The 25,025-nt window shown below is 41.6% G+C and overlaps 1 protein-coding gene across 1 annotated transcript in view; it reads left to right on the forward strand.

Moving 5' to 3' along the window:
• The first annotated feature begins 423 nt into the window (after positions 1-423).
• Positions 424-25,025, forward strand: part of LOC126036557 (ran-binding protein 3-like) — a 33,863-nt gene continuing 9,261 nt past the window's right edge. The window contains exons 1-13 of the mRNA XM_049796496.1: positions 424-687; positions 10,350-10,408; positions 10,679-10,715; positions 11,346-11,423; positions 12,509-12,583; positions 13,446-13,520; positions 14,173-14,297; positions 14,768-14,871; positions 19,994-20,078; positions 21,190-21,289; positions 22,422-22,552; positions 23,493-23,613; positions 24,215-24,357. Coding sequence (XP_049652453.1) covers positions 438-687; positions 10,350-10,408; positions 10,679-10,715; positions 11,346-11,423; positions 12,509-12,583; positions 13,446-13,520; positions 14,173-14,297; positions 14,768-14,871; positions 19,994-20,078; positions 21,190-21,289; positions 22,422-22,552; positions 23,493-23,613; positions 24,215-24,357 — 1,383 coding nt within the window. The 5' untranslated portion in view covers positions 424-437. The remainder of the gene's footprint in view (positions 688-10,349; positions 10,409-10,678; positions 10,716-11,345; positions 11,424-12,508; positions 12,584-13,445; positions 13,521-14,172; positions 14,298-14,767; positions 14,872-19,993; positions 20,079-21,189; positions 21,290-22,421; positions 22,553-23,492; positions 23,614-24,214; positions 24,358-25,025) is intronic.

The raw sequence follows: 25,025 nt of genomic DNA on the forward strand, positions 1-25,025 counted from the left end.
AGACGGCGCACGGCCGCTTCCCCGCCCGCCCTCTTATGTTAATCGGCCGGGCTTTACATATCCCCTCCCAACGCCCGGCCCCCGCCAAGAGCTTGCCCCGAGCTGTCAGGGCAGCAGCGGCGGGCCCTCACTCCCCCGCCGGCTCCGCCGCCGCCGCTGCAGCCTCCGGCTCCGGCTCCGGCTCCGGCTTCGCGCTGCCCGGCGGGCAGTGTCCCCCCGCGGCCCCGGCCGTTCCCCTCCGGTGGCGGCTGCGAGGGCTGCTCGTCGCGGGGCCTCGCCTGACTAGTCGTGAGGGGGGGGTGGCCTAGGCAGCAGCTAATGAGACCAAATCCAAAGCTCCAGACTCAGCTGCATCATACATACCTACGTAACTGCATACATATATATATATATATATATATATATAAAAAAAAAGTAGTACTTCCGAGAACCTCATAATGAGAAACCAGCCAATTCCTGCTTGCAAAGGGAATGTTCTACATGCAGGTACACGGCGCTCCTGTGCAGGCTGCGGCGGTTCCGTCAGATCCCGGCACGATGCGAAAGCCCAGCCGGGCCTCCCCGAAAGGCCAGACCGGCCCAGTGACCGCTGGGCTCCGCACCAAGCTGCTCGCCCGCAAGAACAGACGGCCCGCAGGTCCGGCTCCCGCAGCGGAAGGTTCAATCCCAAGGAGGAATGCCGCACAGGTAGGTTTTGCTGGGTAACGTTTTTGGAGCGTCTCCTCTGTTCCCCCTGCAAGGAGGTTTCTGGAGAACGGGATGAACACAGAGAACGTGCCCGTTGGGTAACAGCGTTGTGGGTGATGCAGAGCAAGAGCTCGGCTGGCTGTAGGTTCTTTGCTGCAGGTTTTTAGTGGTAATCTGCCAGGCATCTCCGATTTGTGTTTTAGTTGAAGGAAAGACACGGCCAGGTAGTGTACGCTTGGGGTTTTACTTGCAGAGCACCCCAGAGTGGTCTCTCCATCTTTGACCCCCCCTGTTGTTTCAGCTTTCCGCAGCTTTCCAAAAGGCCGGCCCTGGCAGCGGGTGGGAAGAGCGCTCGCTTCCCTGGCTGTTCCTCCCTGCCCGGCACACCTGGGCAGGGAGAGCGAAAGGGGCCCAGCCTGGCTCCCCCGCGAGGAGCCTGACTACAGAGGCGGCCAGCAGAATCCTTTCTCACCTCGGTAGTGAGGAGGGCCAAGAATTGAGAATGATTTATGTGAGCTTGTGATGGTAACATTTCCTAAGAGGATGCACAAAGAAACAAGGGCTAATAGCAAGGATATTTTGCAGGTGATGCCACCAACCGTTTTTTTTACCACGCAGGCTGACGAATGAACCCAAAACAGCAAAAGGAGGCATGCGCTTTCAAGGTCTAAACCTGATGCTAGGACTGATGCAGTTTAGAGCGCTTGGGCTAATTTATGAGTCAACCAGCCTTTCAGCTTGTGCTTAGTGTTGAGCACACCTAGTCCAACTTACAGGCCTAAAATTTAAGGGGGTGTGAGCGTTGTTGGATCACGGCTTGATTACCTGTGTAGTTCAACCTCTGCACAAAATCCCCGAGTGTTACTTCCATGCTACTTTGTAGGGATTTATGAAATTTAATATTGGTACAATGCCCTGAAAATGGTAAAGCTTTATATGCCTATGAATTTTACTGCCGTTCCATTGAGTATTTTACAGGCTTTTCTGATATATTAAAAATGCTGAGTGCTGGCTTGTTGGAAGTTTCAGTGCTTGGGAAACAAGTTTTGGTTCCATACTTTGGCACAGCCCTGCTGATCTAGTGACACGGTTACTTCTGTCATTGCATCACTGCTAGAATTACATTATAGTGATGAGACTCCCAAAAATACTTTCTTCACTCTAGCGTTTGAAATAAAGCCAAGTAGGTTTCATTTCTCTCAGGAATTGTGTTAAAGTGTTGGCTGGGGCAGGGGTTTTTTCGTTGTAATGCCTATTTATGTCTTGCCCGTACAAAGATGAGGACTGTGCTTTACGGAGATAAATGGGTGTGATATATGCTGTATTTATAAACACTTTTGCAGGCTGTCAGCTGAGTTTCCATGGCTAAAGAGAAGTGTGTTCATTTTCCAATCTCATATGGCATGCTGTAAACCCGCAGTGGAAGCTAGGAGTAGTAAATGGAATCTGGGGGTAAAAGAACCCTTTCCACACTGATAAGAAAACTGTAGTTAGAATCTGTAGCATTGCGAAGAGTGGCTGAAGAGAGGCTGAACGGGCCGTAAAAAGTTAAGGCTGATTCTGCACAGCTGTGCCTGGGTGAAGAATCCTTGCTCCCATAACTGGTCTCACTAAGGACAGTGAAATTATTTATGTGGGTTATGAACTATTTGCATGGCAAAGAACGTGCAAGACGGGAGCCTTAGCAGTACAGTTAAGCTGTCCTAGGAGAAATCCTTCCAGGAGTTTTATTTTGCAATAGTCAGTTGGGTGAACTTTTCCTTTCCTCTTTCTGAGTACGATGAAACGTCTTTGATGATGCACCCTCTGTTGATCCAAACAGGGATATGTGAAGTTATTTATCAGTTCCCCAAACAGTATTTACAAGATGCCATCCGAACCCAAGATAAGCAACGTACTCTTTGTATTTAATACAGTGTTTGAGCTGCATGCAGTGCTGTGTTCAGTAGTCTCTTCATGGGCCACTGAAGTACAGTCACTTCTGTAGCAATCACAGCCAGGTGGCCAAATGTCTGTTGTGTAGGTTTGAGTTCTCTAGAAAGAAAATTCTCAAGAATGTTGTTTTTCAGAAAATGAAAGGCTTTGTCCAAAATTTCATCTCAATATGTTTGAAGGACTTTATTTTAATAATGCTGAAACTATTTCTTCTCATAAAACAGTTCCGCGTGGTTTTGGACCAATTATTCAGAACAATTTCTATTGAACATTTTTGGAAAATCAGGATTCATGAGAACTTGTTGCAAATTTATTGATCCAATGACACTCTTCAATAGAAGAGTATTCTAAAAGAAAAAAATTCAATTAGCTTACAAGCCTGGAAATATGACTAAGATACTGAACTTAAAAATTTGTGGCCTGTATAGCAACATGCGTCTCTGCGTATGGAGAACTCTTCTGATTAGCATTGAAAATTTGACCAGATTAGAATTTAATTTGATTTATGACTCTGTTTATTTTCCCATTTTGTTTTTAGTGGTTATTGATTTACAAAACCTACCATGTACGTATACTGGATTTAGATGCATATTAATTAATCAAGCTTATTTCACAGTGTCTTCGCAAAAAACCCCAAAACCCCGAACGGTAAATTTGCTTGGAAAATCCTGCCATCTTGGCATTAGAACTGATACTAATTTTTAATGGAGTTGTCCTAGAAAGTACTGAATATGCTTCATAAGCAGAAATCAAAAGTGTGAAGGGTAATAAACGAGAACCTGAAAGTAGCTTTCCAGGTCCATATTTAGAGCCTTAAATAAGTGACCTGAATTTCCAAAGGTGCTGAGCAGCCAGTCATGCATGTGAATTCCACCTGAGTTCTCAACTGCTCAGCGCTTCCACAAACAGACCTGTTACTCGGGGTCAGCAATTCAAAATTTTTAAAAAGCTTTTTCTGTATCTCTTAAAGTTGGCCAATTTTATTAAGTTGGGTGCCTAAAGTACTGCTCTAGGACATCCCCATTTTGCCTTATGTCACCTTCATTATTTAAGTTTTGGCAGAGGAAAGCCTGGCTTACGTAGCGAGGTCACTGAGGGACCCGAGAAGTTGGCTGGCAGCCTTGCCACACTCTCGCTTGGCTGTGAACTGACTCTGTTTTATGTTGCGATGTTCAGTATTTAGGAAACAGAAACCGCGGTTCTACTGCAGGTTTGGCAAATCCTGTTCTTAGCCAGAAGGTTTTTACTATTTTTTCACCTCTTTTTAGATGAAAATGGGGCATCTCTGGAAATACTGACAGATGTCTTTTTTGTATCAAAACCCAGACACAATATTTAACCGTGAGCCTGAGCTTGGATAGCAAAGTATTCTGTTAATTTATCCTACTGCGTATTTTCGCTGTGTGTATTTCTCTTCTGCCTGTTATTGCAGTTTATCTTGCGTATAAGTAGTTTTCTGTGGTTTTGCAGCATATTGAACAGAAATTGGTCATATTAGTACATAGTTTATCTCTGATGCTCCTTGAGACAACATGTTAAGGGACAGATCATCAGCTAGCATAGTCAAAATAATTCCTTTTTTTTTTTTTTTAACGTGACGATACAAATTTCTGGATCCATGTCTTCCACTTACATGCTAGTCCATTGTTGCCTTCTTCACTTGCCACAAAATACGAGGCACAATATTTTGTCTTAGTGTTTTTTTCAAGTAATAGCTGTAAACAGCATATATATTCATAAATAGCAGAGGCAACACTCTCCCTTGGTTTTTTTTCCTTAGTATTTTAGTATTGTGAAACTACCTCTGGGGATGTCGGAACTAAAGTCACAGTAAACCTACTTTTCTTCTTAACATCTTCCGCAATTACGTGTTCCTGTTGAATGCAAAACAAACAAAACGGCAATGTTATGTGCAAGAATTTGTTGTTATTTCTTAACTTTATTTGGTGTGAGTTCTGTGACTTGGCAACCATCAATCTAAGCAGTAACATAAAAATGCAGTAGTGTTCTGCTTTTATTTTTGCAAATTATAGCAGTAATATACAAAGCTAGTAAAATTCATGCTATAGGGTATTAGAGTGCAGAAACTTGCTAATACTATGTCGTAGCCTTATCTTTGGACAGGATAAAATTATAATCTGATTATAAAATTTCATGTAGTAGTTTTTGTGTTGTGTAACACTTACTAGGATGTTGTGAGGGAAAGCTAGATGCAGTTAAAGGTTTTGTAAGTCAGTGACATTGCTTGGAGATGATATAATTTTCCAGCATCTTATTCTATTTGAGAAAATGATCTTTGATTAAGAAGGTATTTTCTTTCTTTCCTTTTTTTTTTTTTTTTTTAATTTTTTTTACCGTGTAAAAGTAGAAAATTGTAGTTTCTGTTTCAGAATTAAAAGTTTTCCTATGAGGTGCAAATAGGATTGCTACAAAACCCAAAGAGGTTCAAGTTGTTACTTTAATTTAAGGAATTATGACAAAAACGTCATTTTTTACAAGTCAGCTTTTGTTATCAGTGTTAGATCTTTGTTGGCAGTTATGAACTACCAGGTGGGGTTTTTTTCAGGTTTAGTGTGAAGGATTCAGTTTTGTAGGTAAGCCAATCTGAAATACCTGATTGCAGGATTGGTAGTAAAGAGCTATACAAATAATATATAAAGTTGTGGGAAAAGTAGAAGCTCAGGCAAAATCCATTGGATTGGCATTAGGCCTTTATGGAAATTCTCTGGATGAAACTGTTGAAAGAAACAACAGAGACATGAGAATCCTGCCCCCTAACTCGTCAGTGGCACTCAATTGACAAATAGAATAAAAAATGCCTACTGCCAGCTCTGTGGTGAAATATTTAAATTACAGGTTTTCGTATGACTTTCAGTGGACCCTAGTTAAAAACTTTAATACAAAGTAGAAAAGCAGAACACCATGTAAAGTGTATAACCTTACATTTGGTAAGGTACTAGGTTAATTTACTGGAAAAGTAGTTACAGCTTGCTTCAACGCTGACTGTCTAGTCCCTGAAGAAGGTATTGTCCAGTCACTGAGCAAGAATTTGAAAATCCAGGTGAAGTTGCATACCTCTGACACCACAGAAAGCCCAATTGCTTAAATAGTTACTCAGTTTTGTAATGAGCTCAAAGGGATCACTAATCAATGAAATTGATTTGAACAGAACGCAAATTTGAATGAGAAAATGAGTTTCTGTACTTCCTTTCTGTAATAGTATACGTTGCTAAGACTGGAAGAGGAAAATAGGATTGACGTGTAAGAACCGTAATTGCCGTCAAACACCGATGCCTGCATTTTGGCACTTTAATGCGTATGAAAATCGGTTTGATTTTTAGGTTTGATGGGCCCTCACAGCCTCTCATTGGAGTCAGCCATCCCGAGTGATGTGAAACCTTCTACTGTTATGTTTTATAGTTGTGGGTTCCTAGCCCTATTTTTCGATAGGAAAATGTGAAAGTATTTGCCATGAATATGAGTTAAGATGCTTTCTGACTTCTGGCAAGTTTGGTGGTGGTGAAGATGCAACAGAATTGATTTTCTTTTGACTCTGAAAATGTCAAAATTAACTGTTTAAAAGTCAGAAGCAAAAAACTTTTATTGAGGTCACAAATTCCTGTCTTATCCTCTTAAAGGTTTGAGTTTGTTTTGCTTTGCACTGTCAGCCACTCTTGACATATAGCTTCAGGCATACGACTGCCTGAAGATTGGAGAGAGATTTGGGCTCATCTTTTCTCCACTGGGCCCTTAGCCCTCACAGGATCGTCCTCTGGGCAAGACGGAGCAATAACAACAAGAACTCTAAAATTTTCAAAACCATCAGCGTCCCGCTTATTCTTTAACATATACGTTTTGTGAAGTTTCTACAGCTTTAGGAGAAGCAATAGCAGTAAAAGTGAAGGGTGGTGTGTCGCAGCAAAGGCTGAAGGACCCCCACACCTCATGGACAATGCTGGCTTTTGGGACGCGAGCAAAGTTGGTGAAAGCAATTTTACAGCCTTTCTTGCATGTCATTCTGACCAGTGCTTCCCGGGCTTGGGCGGCAGCCAGCGATCACTTTTCCCCAAATGCACCTCTGCAATTTTCTTTCAAACGGAACTCGGTAAATGCAGTCTCCGTCGGGGCATACCATCACTTGCCGGTTGCCTTGCACGTACCGCGCGAGGCAGAGCGCCGAGCAGGGCGGCAGAGCCCACGCGGGCCGAGCCGTGCTGAGCTGATCCGAGCCGAGGCGAGCCGAGCCGATCTGATCCGATCCGAGCCAAGCCGATCCGATCCGATCCGGTCCGATCCGAGCCAAGCGGCGCAGGCAGCAGGCCTGAGCGGCGGGTGCCGTTCGCGGCACGGCGCGGAGGTCGGAGCACGTTTGGTGGTGCTTCTGCCCGGGGCGCGAGGCCGGAGGCAGGGAGGCCGTGCAGGCGAGGTCTCAAACAAGGGAACCCGGCGCTTCTGATGTGTCTCCAAATGTGAGGCCAGGACCCTTCGAGTTCAGCGGCGTCAGGGGAACGCTCGTGAGGGACAGAGAGCCCCACCCGTGGTGGTTACTGACGGGCGGACAGACAGACAGACGGGTCCTGGTGATGGCTGACAGACGGCTCCTGTGCCCGGACTCTTGGCTGAGGCTGGCGGGCGAGTCCAGCCTCTGCAGCCAGGGGCGGCCAGCCCACTTGGCAGGTTTTTCTGGTCGTTTTTCCAACAGCCCCTCTTACCCACAAGTACCGAGCTGCTGGGGACTGGAGCGGCCCAGTCTCAACCGGGCGCTAGCCAGCCTGTGCCCGCCCGTGTCCCGCCGGTGAGGGTGAGGAGGAGGAGGAGGAGGAGGAGGAGGAGAGGCGGGCGGCTCCATGCCGCCCCGTTCCCCCTCGCCGGGGCCGCCGGGGTCGCCGGGGCCGCCGCCGCCGCCGCCGCCGCGGGAGGGGGGTGCGGAGGCGCCTCTCCTGCTGCCCGCAGGCGGCCGTGCGGCCTGTCGGCGGCGGCGGCCTCGGAGCGGGAAAAGGAAGGCGAGGACGGCGGAGTTGCCTCCCGGGGTTAAAACCAGCGCGCTGGCACGGCGGTGGCCGCTCCTTGGTGGCCGGCCTCGTCCGAGGGCCGCGGGTAATCCCGCCTCGCCGCCTCGGTGGCCGCCGGCTGCAGGTGTCTCGGGCCTGCGTGCCTGGGAGGTTTAGAACGTAGGGGGGAGTCGAGGCATAGGATCCATCCATAGTTATAGGACACATGCATAGTTAACGCGAACACGCCTGGGAAGGTCGTCCTGTGGGTGGCCCGATTGAGGAGTGAAGGTCTTACGGATGAGCTACAGGGAATGCTGCTCAGGAATTACAAAAAAGGTTTTCTTCGTCTGGGTAGAAGCAATATAGAACCGCAAAAACGATAAATAACCGTGGCAGCGTCAGCAGCCTCTGACTACGTCTGCAGACGGAAGGAAAGTTTCCCCTTGCGCTCAAAAGCGGTCGATGTGGTACGTCTTTTGTATCTAGCGCAATATCAAAATAGGAATATTTCTCTGTAAGAGCTACCATTATACCCTAGCTTCACATGTTGCTGTTGGTGATCAACCAGTTACCAGTTTTTCTAGAGGAGCTTCTGGGTTTTTTGAAACTATTACAGGAATTCTGTTGTTGTTTAAATTGTAGTGAGCTTTCCTAATTCCTTCAAACTCCCTGCAGCCTTTTAGCTCCAGCAAAAGTTCACTCTGTGGTAGAAGGGCAGTTCCCTTTTCACAGCAATTCACTCTTTGCTAACTCCATGCTTTGGAGCAGTAAATCTACTTTTAGAAATAGTGCTAGCTTCTGAGCTTTGAGAGGTAGGTACTGTGGAGAATATGGAGGGTTCTGTAGTCATACTTTTTTGTATTTTTCCTTTATTCAATAGAATACAAGACTTTTTTGTTTGTTTGTTTTGTTTTGTTTTGTTTTTAAGGAGACCGGAAAAAAGGCTGTTATACTGAATAAAACACGTTTCGGTGAAATACTATAGTTTATGTGTGCCACTCCCCTCTAGTGAGTAGAAATGGAATTACCCCATCTCATGCGATGCTATGGTCCCCCAGCTGCAACCAGATTATGGAAATTTTCTTCAACTTTCAGTCACAGAGAGTTACCTTTTTTGGAGTTGAACAATATGAACTTTTTTCTGCTTTCTCTATTAAGGACAAAGCAGATCTGCATTGCAAAGCATGCCAGGTTTGCTAAAATCAGTCATTTGTGCACACATAATGCCCAAATAAATGCAAAATGAACCTCAACAACAGCAAAACTGTATTAGTTTTTACTGCTGTGTCTGTATATCACTGGATTTGAGTAACAGGTTCATGCTTCTTGCCCCAGGTTACATACACACATTTATTTTAAAAATGTTTCCTTTTTTCTTGATTGTTGAATATATATATTTATACAGTAATTTTAAAACCTCCATGACAGGTTGATACTTGCTTTATTAAACCTTTAAGCGATTGATACCAATGCTGGAGTGGTTTGGTCACAGATGGATGTGGCAGCCAAGATAAAAACGTCACTCCGTGTATTTTCCCACCGACGTTTTTGTCGAACAGGTAAATATTCTACTATAAAACAGAGGAAAAAGATGGTGTGTACATGATAAATATTCTGTCAGCCGTCAGTTAACAAGATATCAAGTGTGGGATTTCTCTGGCCAAAGGCCAGTCATATATAGCTCAGTAGTCACCCTAGCCTGTCCTTATCACCCATAGAGAGAAATACATGCATTTCATTCTTCTTCATTCGTTCATCTCTCAACGTACACAGCTAAAAGATGCTCGTGCTCAGAAGCTGATTGTTTCTATTGACTACACGTTACAGACAGCTCAAGCTAGCATGAGGTGAATCCTGTATGTGGTGGTCTAAAAAAATCTATTTGTGTCTGCTGCTTTGCTCATTAATTGTGCCATTTATTGGCATAATAAATGTGTCATTAATTGGTGGTATTGCTGAAAACAACTTCTGCTTTCACACTGACAACCGAAGTTAGCCCATTCGAGTTGCAGAGGCTGTGAAGGTCTCATTCTTTCAAAGTAAGTAGCCCAAAGAAGTCATGTAAGATGTAGAAGCAGTGAACCCTAAATCAACATAAAATTTGATGTGAGGCAACTGTATGCTGAAATATGTTTCATAGAAAAAAACCCCAAGACATGGATCCAAAGTTGTTTTCAGTCATACCTAAGAAATGCAGAGGTACGCCCGAGAGCGGAATTTGCTCTATAGAACTTGATGTTTATATGTCATACTCACACATTAAAACTGACACTAGGCATTCACTTACATGAAGCCTAAAGAATGGCAAGCGTGTGCATGTAGCTGAGAGGCCAATGTAACACCTTTCCTTGCTTTCCTTTTGGGATCATTTTGCATGTCATGTCCTTGCAGTTTTCTGAGAGCAAAAGCTGCAGTTTACCCTTGTGCTTAAGGGATGGCAGATGTTGTTTGTAAAGGCTAAAAGTACTTTTTTGTTCTTTTTAACTAAAAGAAGTGCGAAATAGTATGAGGCCAAATCCTGTGGCATGTAGTGAGGCAAAACTCACACTGGAATTTGAGGACTCATCTTTATTTTTATTTCTGGACCGTGCTGTACATCATTGCAGCTCTATATTTTCTTCCTTTGTTACAAAAGGATAAAGTCCTGTTTGTTACTGTACAGCACTTTGCGAACTGGTTGAGAAGTGCTATTACAGAACTGTTATGACATGTTATTACTCTTCCCTTTTCCAGAGAGATCAGTGCTTGCCCAGCCAACATTTGTTTTTGAAAAGAAGGACCGTCCTTTGAAGGTAAAAAGCTTTTTTTTTTTTTTTTTTCCCCCCTAATTGAGAAAAAATGCTGAGAAATGAGAATTCTGTAGACAGCAATCCTAGCAGTAATAAAAGATTTTAGCCCAGGTTAAGACTTGTAATAAATGGTCTCAGAACAGGGAAGAGTAGAAACTAGAAACAAGACTGCTTTCAATGCATGTGTGCTGGATTGATATACTTTGTGTCCTGGTCTAGAAAATGGCTGTTCTGTTCTCCTTGACCTTCCCATGCTTGTATTTTTTTTTCCAGCGGCCTGCAGAAGACCTGGTTTGCAAAGCTGACAATGGTAATAACCACCTCATTGAAACAGTATAATAATGCCCTGGGTTATTCTTAGGTCTGACTGTTGCCTGTGAATATAGTGTTCGGACCCTTACTTTGTATGAGCAGGGACAGATCGCTTGAGCAGGGACAAATTGCTGTTAGTAGACTAAGGCTATGTGGGTTGTAGAGTCACCTGCCATGTCCTAATATATATGTCCCTGTCTTACCTCAAGAATTCTTCCATCTTACCTCTCATGTTTACCAGAAAGTCAAAATCCAGAAGCCCTGAAAAGTGGCCAAGTATGTTCATCAGCTGTATGGGTTCCTATTTGCCCTTTTCTATTTGTTTAGGCTACATTATCATGTAAGTTAATATGCTTAATGTCTTCTGAGCCTGTGGGCTATGAACTGATTCTAAGTCCTTGATTTAAGTTCCCTGAACCTAGTGGAAATAAAGAAGACTCCCTAGGCCTTTGTGCCAGGTGTTGACTGAGATTCCAAAGCCCTCGTGCTCTTAGGTACTGCCTTAAAGCTGTTCATGTAAGTCATTCCTAGAATTCATTGTGTTCAGGTTTTAATTTCGTATCATAACATTGTGCTGAAATCTCCTGCCAGTCTGTCCCTGCAGAACGTTATATGTACTTTTCTCTAGATTTCATTAGTTGTTCCAGAAAGCGTGCAAGATCATCATCTTTTACTTTGCGGAAGTCTGACTCTCAGTCTAACACAGGTATGATGTTTAGCTACAGTCATGTTTTAATTACTATAGTTCTGTATTCTCATCTGGTAAAGAAGAGAAGGAATTTTACTGTCTAAGAAAAGCTTCTGCACTGTAGAAATGCTGCAAGTCATGAAAACTTAAACATTGATATAAACTTGCTGGTAATTTCCAATAAATCCCTTTTTAAGTAAAAATATATTCATTTTCCGTACTAACATAATACAACATAAAGTAGTGAAAAACTTGTACATTTCATATTGTTTCCTTGAATTGCTCACACAGTCAAGGGAGGAGGAGGGCTGGAAAGGAATGAGATTCCCCGGTTTGTGGAAGAGATCAGTGTTCCTTGGGCAATCCCTGAAAATGTAAAGCAGTTTCCAGAAGGGCCCCTCCTTTCATTCAGCCAACAGCTCACCTGGAAGGCTCTTTAAGGACTATGTAGTGCTTCCATGGGAAATGCACACAAGTCACTGAGGCGCCTCTGCAGAAGGGCTGATCTGGTTTTTACAGCGTTTATTTAACATACAGATGGGACCAGAAAGTTATTTCTGAATTCAGGCATTCATATGTGTACACTGTATTTTGTTTTATGTAGTCCTGTGACATACCTGAATGTAGCTATGAGGCTTTAAGAGAACCTAAGTTTGGTTTACTCTGAAAATTATACTGAGATCATACACAAAAAATCATAGATATGGTAGAAATGTTAGAGTATGCCTATACCAAAAAACAAAGCGGGGTATAGGAGGAAGCTTGAGTGATTGACCTCTTGATTGTCCACACTGCTTAATTGATAGCTAACTCTCTGCTTCTGTTTTGAACCTCCCAAACTAGCAGTCTCCAAGACAGAGCTGTTACAGAGTGGACTAGCTGTAAGTAGCGTGCCTAAGCCAGGCTGTGCTGCTTGGCCTCAGAGACCTCTCTGATTCAGCAGCACAGGCATAACCTAACAGTGTACTTCAGAAAGCTGGTAGTTAGCAGGTAATAATTTATTCTACTGCCAATGAAGGCATGACATCAAATTGGCTAACCTTAAAATTAATCTTCTTTTTTTCCTCCGAGCAAATGATAATTTGAGTCTTTTATCCTTTCAGATACAACTGTCGCTCAGAAAAGAGGGAGATCATCTTCCTTTACCATCCTTCCTACTTTCCCTCCCTCCCAGCCAGGTAACTGAAAAAACCCCAAACAAAACCAATAAACATTTATGTAGAAAAGCAGGTATTAGCTAAAATAAAAAGGTGTACAGAAATGCTTTTTCTGCAGGACAGAGCTGGGGTGCATTGGACTAGTCTGGTATTTGGACAGAAGAAAGGAATGTTTTAGGAGGAGGACTGGCAGTTCAATAGAAGAAATGTTTTATGTGTTTCCCAAATGTTTTACAGGTCCTTGGCAGGCATTGGCATAAAGGATTTCTAAACAATCTTAAGAGGACACAAGATTGTTTTAGCAGCACACCGTGCCCTTTTTGCAATGAAAAAGTTGTGCTTATCTTGTGTCATTTTACAGGATGTGGTACATGGTTGCCATCACTTTCTGGCTGGTGTTTGCTATCTTGATTAAAATGGTGAAAGCATCAGTCGTGCACCACCATCATTATAGTAAGTTATGAAAGCCTTTTTAGCAGAACAGGGCAGGGCACATTTATTTATTCCCATGTTCTTGGGCGTCATTTACTTATCTTAAAAATGCCTAAGACTGAACCAGATAGCATTGCCATTTCAATAGCTTTTGCAAACCAGCAGCACCTGGTTTTCAAAGCTGTCGAAGGATTTTATGAATTTAAAACATCCATTAGTATCCAAAGATTTCTGTCTCTGACATAGCCAGAAAAGCCATGGTGCTTTCTGTGCCTAAGTCTACCCACCTGTAAAATGGAGACAGTAACAGTTATCTCAGAGATCTTGTTTAGATTAATAGGTTTGAATATTGCTCATGTACTACCAAAATAGGAAGGGGTTACAGAGATGTGAATTAATAATTCAAATTTGTTACTACTCACTATTAAAGTTTAAATTCCTTGTTCTGTAGTAAAGAAGAATAACATATTCATGACCTCAGCTCTTCTTCAAAGAAACCCTGACTTGATCAGAAGTACAAAAGAAGGTAACTGTCAATGCAATATTTATTCACTGTACTTCCACAAAGGCATTCTTAACAGACCAAGAAGACATAAAAATGACAACTCTTCTCTATGCTGAGTGATAGGCTAAGAATCTTTGTGACATAAGTTATTTGTTTGACAGTGTAAATATCCTGTGAGCTCTGTTCTGAGCCGCTGCTCTGACTACTCAATTCCTGAGTGGACTGAATATAACCTTGAATAGTGAAATTCCACATTCCTAACTGAATAACTCTGCTCCTGGAGAGGGTAGTGAAGAACCGTCTTGGCGTCTGCAGGTGCAGGATTAAATTTGAAATAGCAGAAGACAGATCTAACACAAAGCAGTAAATATAAGTATAAATATAAACACGTATTTAAATACATAAATACAAATATATTTTATACATCTAAACAACTATTTTTTTTTATTTAACACATTATCTTTTAATTCTGGTAGGATCATGGGGTTGGTGTCACTACAGAGTTGTGCATTTTAGAATGGATTACAAAATTTCAGAATGTGTAGCAAGTAAACAATAAATGCTATTTAAATATGCTTTGAAGCTTTCAGTTGAAGGAGGCAAGACACATAGGTATGAATTAGATGGGAAGAAAAAGTCTCTGTTTAAATATTTTGTCTTTGTATTTTGCAAGGATCCTTGTCACAAAGTCAATTGCGGAATGTCATTAGACCTGCCATTTTACAACCCCCACAAGCCCTGGCCTGTCCTGAAAATCCTGTAGTATCTCCAGTGACTAAGAAAGAAGCATATGTTCAGGTAAAAAGAAAAGTAGTTTTACTGGCTAATGTATGTTTGCAGCTCAAATACAAAAACCCAGTGCTGTCTTAAAGCAGTTAATTATTCCACTGCCTGATTTTCAAGAAAGTTCCCCTCTCAGTTTCAGTGGAATCGATGGATCTCTGACATGGTGTGAACTGTTAAGCTCGTGCTGGCTGTGTTTGAAAAAACATCTCTTCTCTGCAGGCTGTCTCAGCTTTCAGATATCAGGGTTCTGTGGGCAAACCAGCTTTGGGAATTTTTTGGATTTTGTTTATTTAGAAAGCAACATTTTAGCATTTTGATTAAGGGCACTGGCTTAGTACACAGCTGGAGGAAGCTCAGCCAACTACCGCATATATATATATATATATATATATACGCCTCGGTGACTCTGGACTTCTAGCAGACCTGTTTATAGCAGAAAATAAGCTTGGTCTAATTAATTCATCGGGTTTTACCATTCCTAGCTATCTGAAGACAGGTCTTATTCCTCAGCTGAGAATTCAGTGAGTTCCAAGACAGCAGTGAGGTCATCTACTACCATGAATCTTTCTACCTCTAAAACAACACAGTAAGTTTTTCTTTATTGTATTCCTGCACCATTTTGTCATTTGGCCTATGGCACGCCCTTTTGTCCTACATGTCTAACATGGTACTAAGCCCGTGGTATCTACACCCACACAATGCTCAGTGGTGTTTGTGTGTAGTGCCAGAATTTGTGGGTACTGACTTGAGCTCCGTACACCACAAGAAATGGACTCCTGCTGGAAATTAATCTCTGTGGGACAGATTGTTTCTCATTAGCAACCCCCAAGCCAGAAACTATTTTGGTTTGCCATGTCATGCAGCTTTGGCAGTTCAAAATATGTCCCAGTTTTGAATGTTTACAGTCATCTTTGTGTCCCTTTGGAGAGCTCTATTCTGATTGCATGGCTGCTGCATCTCATAAACAGATGCAGAGAAACTCAGCAATTACAAAAATATGTGAGCATCTTGGACACAGAAGACATGAAGACGACCATACAGGACTGATCTGGAAGACAAGGTCAGTGCTGCAACTGATCTTCTACTTCCGTGCACACGCCAGAGTTTCTGGGATGAACAGCTGGCTGTGATGATTGTGGTAGGGTGGCATCTTTGTGCAGACATGGGTTGACCAGAACAGGCTTGAATGTCTGCATGAGGAAGCTGACTTGCTTGGGCTAGGACGTTGCCCCTTGCCTCTGACTGAAAGAGCTCATACCGGTGCAGAAGCGGGCTATTGCCTCTCTCTGGAGACTGGCTCATGAGAATGTTAGGTCTGTGGTTAGCCAGCAGGTTATCTTGTAGGTATTAATACTGCTTGCTGATGGTTGATGAGGGTTGTTTGCCTGGAAGTTGTGAGCATCAGGAATACGCCTGAGATCAGTTGTGATGAGAGAATGACATTTTAAAATGGCTAGGGCCACAGATAGCACATCTGGGATGTTGCCTCCTTTCCCCCTCCCACCCAAAGAGGGCAGAGAACGTCTTAACTGCAAAGGAGTCCAGTCCAGTCTCCTTCAGGGCTGGATGGGCCACAGATAAAGCTTCCTGCACACAACGTTTGGGATGCACAGTGCTGGGGTTCTGAGGAAGTAAGGAGTGTTTAGGTGCACAGAGAACTTAGATTCTTAGTCTTTGTCAACAAGAAGAGCATAATTAGAGGGCAGATGCTCACTGTGATTTTGGAAGAGCCAGCCTGTCCTTGTCTATCACAGTTAATGCTGTCTATCACAGTGATGGTGCCCTGTGAGAACAACATGGAGCCAACAGAGCATGCTGGAATTTTAGCAGATTCAAAATGATGGCAATGCATATACCAGAAAAGCTAAAGGGAAGGTGGTACTGACTTCAAAATCAGTTGCTATCGCTACTCAAATCTATTTACTTTCTGTCAGCTGCACAATATCTCGGAAAAGATAGGTGAGTGGCTTTCTTTTGTGAAGTAGATGGACACAGAAATGCAATGCAGTGTTTGAGTGCTGACAAGTTACAAGACTTAAAAGTGCTTATGGTATTTCTTTTCCTTTTCTTTTTTAAAAAGGAAATTGCTAATCTCTTTGGGGTATTCATGCCTCATTAATTCTGCATATCGCAGTTGTGGTAAATGTTGGTTTATTTGACAAGTTGAAAACTAATTTAAATACAACCAGGTGCTTACTGCTCTTCTGAGATTGCAGGGGGTGTAAGTGCCATTCTTCCGATGTGTATTAAGTGACTGATGCTTTAAAATACTTCAGTAGAGTCTTTTGGGCATAGCTGTTTTCTCATAGATAGCTTGACAACAAGTATTCAAACAAACAACTTTATTATAAACTCCGTATACATGCTAAACAGTAGTAAACATTGCAGCCAGACCTGCTCATTGCTAAGTAAAGAATTTTCTGAGTTTGTTTTTAATTATCAGTCGAGATGTAGCTAGTGTTTATTTACAAAATAAAATGCAGACACACTCAACAGCAGGGATTGCTGCTGCCTGCAAACGTCCCTCTTGCTTTCCCTCCTCTTCCACCTCTTCTCTATGTGACATGATTCTGTAGAGAGATGAATGAAAATGGTTTGTTAGCCCTCTGCAGTTGCTGCAGCTGTCCACGTCCCAGGAAACCACCAATGGTTCCGTTTCCTGAACGGGCTGTAGTAATGAACTGAAAAGAAGAAATTTGCAGTTTCTTAAGTCGGCTTAAAAACTTGGAGAGAAGATTGTGTCGTAAGTGACAGAAATGTAATGCTGGGAAAGCTCAGGCTTCTGGTCATGTATTCAGCTCTGCACAAGGATTTGCTTGGAAAACTGACAGGGTTTAAGGCCGGCACTGGAACTGGCAGCTACTCAGACCCTTCTGGACACTCTGAGGACAGTACCTGGATCTACTCCCTTTCCGTAGTCCCTTTCCAGTATCTTATCCACATTTCTCCTTCTCCTGTTCTCCCTTGTTAGTGTTCATTCCCTGAATTCAGTGCCTCTGTTTTGAATCTCCATGGCAATGTCATCCCGGGCACACTTTGTTCTTGCCCTGCAGCAACATAAGGGTATTGAAGTTTTAATACAGCTTTAAGGCTGGCACTTCCAATTAACTGTCCGGAAGAAGAAAGATCCTGCACCAGTTACTTCTTCCTTACATTTCCAAAAATAATCAAAATCCATTTCCCACATTATTTCTTTTGAGACAAACCTCTACTTTCAGGTTTTTTTACTCTTCCAGACTGCTATCCTTCCCAAGTTGCTACCGGAGCAGCCTAGAAGCAGCCGACAAAATTTCGGGATGCAAACTGATCACAATTCAGTCAATTTTAGTGGGCAGTTTTCTTAAGGATTAGAAACTCATTAGTTTAAACACACTTTAGATTCCCTGTTCATGGCCCAAAACACATATGGAAGGCTTCAAGGCTGAAAAGGGATGGATTTTCTGATTTCTTTTTCTTATTTGCTCTTAGTCTTAGCAACACATCGAGCATGAGAATGTTAAGGAATATTTTGTTCTTCAAGTGTAAAATGGAGATAGCTTGTCCTTGGGAATTCCTTCATCCTGTGTGAAGAGATTTCAAGTGCACTGTATTTGTGAACACAGAAACTAAGTTTTAGAGGCAACCGCCAAAGTTCTGGCAACAAACCCAGCTTCTTAACAGGAATATCCTCTGCACGACATAGGTGCTGTTAAGCCCTCCCAAGGGTGATGAATGATCTGGAAGAGCAGGTAAGTGGTGCTGAAGTATGCAGTTTGTGACAGAACATCAGATTGTCTTCCTGCCAAGTCATCCTTCTGGAAGAGGAAGAGACTAGAACTTGGATGGTTTTGCCTTGTGGCCAGCAAGAGATGCAGTGATTAAGCTCTACAGAACGCATAGAATCATAGAATCATTTAGGTTGGAAAAGACCTTCAAGATCATCGAGTCCAACCATCAACCATGCCCACTACACCATGTCCTGAAGTACCCCATCTACTCGATTTTTGAATACCGCCAGTGATGGTGACTCAACCATTTCCCTGGGCAGCCTATTCCAATGTCTGACAACTCTTTCAGTAAGGAAATTTTTCCTAATATCCAATCTAAATCTCCCTTGCCGCAACTTGAGGCCATTTCCTCTCGTCCTATCACTAGTTATTTGATAGAAGAGACCAGCACCCACCTCACTGCAGACCCCTTCAGGCAGTTGTAGAGAGCGATCAGGTCTCCCCTCAGCCTCCTCTTCTCCAGGCTAAACAGCCCCAGCTCCCTCAGCCGCTCCTCACAGGACTTGTGCTCCAGGCCCCTCACCAGCTTGGTTGCCCTTCTCTGGACACGCTCCAGCACCTCCATGTCTTTCCCGTAGTGAGGGGCCCAAAACTGAACCCAGGACTCGAGGTGCGGCCTCACCAGTGCCCAGTACAGGGGAACGACCACCTCCCTGCTCCTGCTGGCCACACTATTTCTGATACAGGCCAGGATGCCGTTGGCCCTCTTGGCCACCTGGGCACACTGCATGAACCACCTATAAGCCTTTTGTGAAAAAAAACCCAAAACAAACAACACCCCCCCCCCCCCGCCCCAAACCAGCAGCAAGAACAACTTCCACACGAAGTTTCCAAGGACTTCCTAATGACTTTTATAAAAAGTGGATCCTGTCACATTTAAAGTGGCTGTGTAATTAGCAGGTCAAATCACAGCTGTACTTACATTAGAATATCCTTGAATGTAATCCACAAGTAATACACTTTTTACAAGTTGTGAGTATGTTACTATTTAAAAATGCATTCGCTACCTTCTCTTAAAACCTGAGAGGTAAGAGGCTAACTGAGAGTAGTTAAACTCAGGGTGGCAATGCAAAAAAAAATTGATGTTTTTTATCTGGAAAACCTGAGACACTAAGAAGGAAGAAGGGACAGAGGAGGAGAAGGACAAGTGTTGTTTTAATGTATCTTCTGCCAGAACCAGTCACATTCCAGATCCTAAATGTAAAGTGATGTATCTACTGTATGAAATTTTCTCCTCAATCTGTATCCCCAATCTATAGCGGGCCAGTACCAAAGGATTGCAAGTATTTAGTTTTCTTCACTTCTTATTTTAAGTATATCTATGGAACAGGTCATTGAAAAATGGAGAGAAGATCTTTCTTCTTGTTTTAGTTATAACTTCTCATAAGCCACCTGCTATCATGCCTTTACATTTTTGCAGTATTTATGTGAATTGAAAGTGTGTGCATTAGAATACGCTGCTTCTCTGCCTTTCCAAGACATTAGGTAGATGACCGAGGAGTGCCTGTAAGGCATTGGGGAGGACATTATTCTGAAGGGCATGAGAGCTGTAGGAACATGAAGGGATAATTGTTAATCATTGGTAGTCTTTTGGTGGAGCAAAAGGAAACAGGGAAAGAAATGTAACGCATTAAAGTTTCTGGAGTAAGACACTTCCCTGAGGAGGAGGCGGCATGTTGTTTTGCTTCTTATTCTTCGCTTTTAAGGAACATCCTCAGTAACCTTCATGAAATACAGTGTGATACTCTGTTCCTTTAGTGAAATGTTACAGAGAGAATATTCTCAGATTCTCTTAAAAGATTTTGTCTGATTACTTAAGTAGTCATTTTTTGTTTGTCTTTAATGTAAGGTGTGGAAAAGTAAATGCGTGAACTTATTTGTATTCTTTACAAAGTTCTAAAGAGTTCTAAGTCACATTGTTATGTTATTTTGTTCCCACAGAAGTCAGTTGTTTGAAGATGAAAGTGTACAAAACAGCAGCAATTCTGATTTTGTGTTTGGAGAAAACATGGTTGAGAGAGTTTTGGTAAGATCAGTAAATGCTGGCAGACTTTTTATCAATGTTAATGTACTCATGAGTATAATTTTTTTCAGAGATTGATTCTTTTTAGGTCATCCTGTTCTTTTAAAGATGTGAGAAAATATGATTCCAATGACTGTTGAGGAGAAAGTAACTTAATATTTGCTGTAGAAGGGGTAGGCATCTCTATCTTCCCCGTCCTAGATAAGTACTCCAATTACTAGCCTGTACTAGTACGCACTTCTCTTTTGCTCATTTTTTAACCCGAAAAAGTTTGGTTTTATATTCCATGTAAAGTGGGACAGCTAAAATACAAGATAAAAGAATGTGCTCCATACTGCTCTAATAATTTCCATTGTAACTGTTAAGAGATGGGAGAAATTAGTATGAGGGGAAAATCGAACATCCATCCTAGATAGCGTCCGTGTTCAACTATGTTGTATGTGCTGTGAGATAGCTTAATGGATCAAGTCCTGAAGGAAACTCAGACAAAAAGGTGGTTCCCAAGCTGAGGACTGCACCATTTAAAAGGGAATTGAAATTCAGTTTCTAGTAGAAGTAGAATGAAAACAGTATGCGTATCTGCCAGTGAAAAAGCTTGGCAACCATAGGTCTGGGTTATGACTTCTGACCAGGATTTAGGTATGAGGTAGGAGTTGGGCCACTGAGCATTGTCAGGAGCCAGAAGCATTTATTTAGATATGCCTAAGGAACTTTATCTGCAAAAACTGAAGGTCGTGGAAATTCTTAATCCTTCTGAGGTTAAGTTTGTGGTGTCTGAAAGTTTTCACCTATTCTTCTGGGGCTTAAGTGCTTAAACTGGAAATTAGCTGGTACTTAAACCTCTAAGTCCTTCAGTGGATTTAAATCCTAGTCCAGGATCCATACAGAGAGGCCATTCTTCTTGGTGGGAGAAAGACATACTGATTTTATGACAATAAAGTTACTTCCACTTGAGACTGAAATTGTATCATCTGGGTCAGTTTTTACTCTGAAGATACTCCATTTTCTAATCTTCAGCCTAGCATGCATTAAATGATTCGATGTTCTATCTGATATGAAGTAACATAGCCATTTTATTTAAATAGGAATTATTATTTCCCCTGTTTTTTCCTAGAGTCCTGAAAAGCATCCCCAGCCGTGTAATGGAGCTGATTCATACAATGGAGAAATAACATCCATGTACATAGAACCTTTTCATGTCAGTCCACAAACAAGTAAGTGTACTTAGCAAACAAGTACAGTTAGCTTTGTTACTATGTTTCACTGTATTTTAGAGGATGTCAAATGAGTGGTGGTCAATAATTTTCATCTATTCTCAAGTTATCCAGTCACTAGTACACTGGCAGCATGTGCCAAAAATCTGTGTTCAGAAAGCAGCTACAGTTTGATTTATGACGTTTGAACTGGACTAACTTCAGAATGAATGATCTAAGTTACTCAGGAAAGGATGGAGTTTTATGGATTATTATTATTATTTATTACAGATTATTATTTTTTATTACTTGAAAAAAATGTGGTGAACTTTGTGAATGCCTTTTGGACCGCATTTTTGAACTACGTTTTTTAAGCTGTCTGCTGCTTGTATTTTGTGACTGTTCATATAAATTACTTTGCCATATTTGTATCCTAATTGGAGGACTGAAACTTCCAGACAGACAGATTTCGGGGTTTGTTTGTGACTTTGGTGTGAGCTTTTCTACTAGGCAAGCCACATAAACCTAGGCTGTGAGGGAATCCAAAGAAGGCCCATATCCTGAGCCCTCTTGCCAAATTTTGCACCCTCTTTACTAATGGATGTCTTGGATCCTCATCCGCTTTGTATGAAGATTCTTACAAGTAAAAAAAATAAAAAATTAAAGCCTATGGAAAACGTATCTAGATCGTGCAAAATACAAAATTTTGTAACAATGTTCCTTTCAAATCTTGTCCTTTCGTGTTCCTGTCAAGTATTCATTGTATAGGTATTACTATTCTGAATACTAGGATGTGTGTCTTTCATTATTTATTAATCTGCCCAGCAATATGACAGGCAAGTTTCATTTTGAAAATCAACTTCTAATTATTTAGGGCTTGTTTCTGCAAGTTGTCCCTTGGGGCAAACCTCTGCAACTGCAGAGAGCCCTGTTCTATTCAAAATGAGTCTGAACAGGTGAGACATTTTGCATTATTCCAGCCTTTTTCTCTTGTATTTACTGCTTTGGCCAAAAACTTGTTAATAGCACTAAAGAATATCAGATACCACAGGGTTTACTGACGTCGCAGGCCATCCTATGTCCTAGTTTTGTTGTTCTGAAAATACTCCCCGTACAGAAAGGATTTCCTTTTTTTTTTCCCCGCCTCCTACAGAAACAGCTTTGTTGAGGAATGCAACACTAAATGAATCAGCAGCTGCTTCTATTTGCAAGCCAGTAGAGAAAATTCTGTTAGATAAAGTTGACGTTATAACTGGAGAAGAAGCAGAACACAATGTGTTACAGGTATGTATTTCATAAAGCCTTGATGGTGAGCAGTTTTGTGGTTGAGAAGATCATCTAGATCTATTACAGATCTGAAAATAACTTCAGTTTATATTTTAAATTTTCACTTCTTTAAGATATAACTCTACTAACCCATTATTTCTATAGGCTGATATTTTCTTTTTCATATTACATTTGTTCATTTTATAGTGCCTTTCAGTAAGTGGCTGCTTCAGAACTGCGTTCTACAGTTGTATTTTATAAGCATCTACACAGTGTACCAGCAGTAACTAAAACTTCAAAATTTGAACTGATTTGGGTAATGATTTTTTTTTGGACAAAACTATGTTTGGAAAAAAGCAATGTGTTGTCAAAGTAGTTAGTTTTATAGTTCATCTAAAATATCAATTATCTTTCTGGCCCTCCAGGATGTATCTTGCTATTCTTCATCTTCAAAATGTTATTTTCTCAGAAAATACCAATGATGTATATGTTTTTAAAAATCTTAACATTGAAAGTTGCATTATTTTATCATTGATTCAATCTTCTGTCTTGTCAGAACATGAAAGTTTTACTCTCTTTGGAGTGGTACTCTCCTAGTAGTGGTACTACTGGTATCCTGGTCTGCATAATGTTTCTAATGAGTGAGGGAATAAGATGTAGAACATTTGCAACAAATTCAGCTGTGGTAGTGGGTATTGCAGGTGAAGAGTTACTGAAGATGAAGTAATTGAAAAAGTAAACTGGGATTCATGCTGAATGTCCTCCATAACTAGCAGAAAGTTTAGCACACATCTGGGAGCCATTTCATTTTAAGTAATAATGGTGATAGATCTATATATCTTTCTATACATGCATATGGATGTATTAAAAGCCGTATCAAAAGGTTTGAAAACATAAAGTTTTAGAACCAGTAATATTAACATTGGCTGGCAATTTCCATTATGTATTTCTCTTTCAGATCAACTGCAAGCTTTTTGTATTTAACAAGCTTTCTTTAACCTGGATTGAAAGAGGCAGAGGATCCCTGAGGCTTAATGACACTTCCAGCAATAAATGTGGAATGTTGCAGTCAAGGCTAAGTAAGAATTAAGTAACGAAGTAACACATACACAAAACACTAAATAACTTGTACTGTTGCTGGCTAGCATAAGTTTATTTCAGAACATTTAAAACTGAGTAGCTAGTTTTATTTAAGTCAAGTTGCTGGCCATCTTTTTAACATTGCCTGATAAAGTTACCTGTGTTACAAACTGAGGTACTGGGCATTTTTCACTGTTTGTACACTCACGCTTGCATATGTTGTTGGGTTCTGTGTAATTGTGCTGCAGTGTATCTTTAGCTCAGTCACCAGTCTGACAGTTTACTCCCTTTTGGTTCTGCTTTTCCAGGATTTTCCAAGTGACTGTTTCAGGTCACTTCTAGAATGTTGTTGTTACTGTGCTATCATTTTTTGTACTGTATTGCACAGTTTCAGCAGATTATTTGCTTTGTATGCCAGATGTATTGAAAAAACTAATATATTTTGGTATTTTAAAAAATAGTTATCTCATCATGTCAGGTTTTAGACCTAATTAAAAAGAATAACTCATGAAAATATTAGTTGTATACAAGTGCTAGAGAAGACTGCTGCAGTGAAAACGAAGATGGTTCCAATGCCTTATATAAACCTTCTTATTTTAGTTATGCGAAATCAAGGCAGCCTGAGACTGATTCTCAACACCCGACTGTGGGATCAAATGGTTATAAAAAGAGCAAACAGAAAGAGCCTGTGCTTCACTGCAACAGACCAAGAGGACCACTCTGTTCAAGTATTTCTAATTCAGGTAAGCAAGAGAGAAAAACCCCAGCCAAATCCCCATTTCATCTAGGATTGTGAAGACTTGCTGAGGCTTTGGTTTTAGCAAATGGCCTTTGATGCTCTGTCAGGCTGTTCAGCTTAGCTGTTACATGGCTTTTATTATGAAATGAGTTAGAAAGTGCCATCCCTTGGTATTTCAAAAAAAAGGTGTGAAGATGGGATATGGCCTTAGGGCGGACATTTCCAGACTGTGGTTCACCTGCCACTGATGGAATGGATATCATTCCAGTCATATGCAGCAACTGCTGTTTCTTACAGAAGCAACACTATTTTCTACACAGGTAGTTAGATATTCGTAAATTACTTTGGTACAAGGCAGCAGCTTTCTGCCATGGTTCTCGACACAGTGCTTGCAGTAATCCATCCAGTGTAGGACCTCCATTTCTCAGTTGAGGAGAACATAGATTTTGCAATGTCACCTTATGTAAGACAATAGTCTTGGGAATCCAGGTTTTCTCTAGCAAGGGCTGGTAAGTTGAGGATGGAAGTATGGTGGACTTAACTTGCAAATAAATAGCACATATGTCCTAGGTTAAGAAGTGAGAGCATCCACCTGAGTTTAAGGATGTCTCCGGTTTCCCCAGTAGACCTTTCTGGGAAGGGTTCAGCCTCCTGGGCAAGAAAAATAACTCG

The sequence above is a fragment of the Accipiter gentilis genome, chromosome Z (genome assembly GCF_929443795.1).
Source record: "Accipiter gentilis chromosome Z, bAccGen1.1, whole genome shotgun sequence".
Classification (NCBI taxonomy): domain Eukaryota; kingdom Metazoa; phylum Chordata; class Aves; order Accipitriformes; family Accipitridae; genus Astur; species Astur gentilis.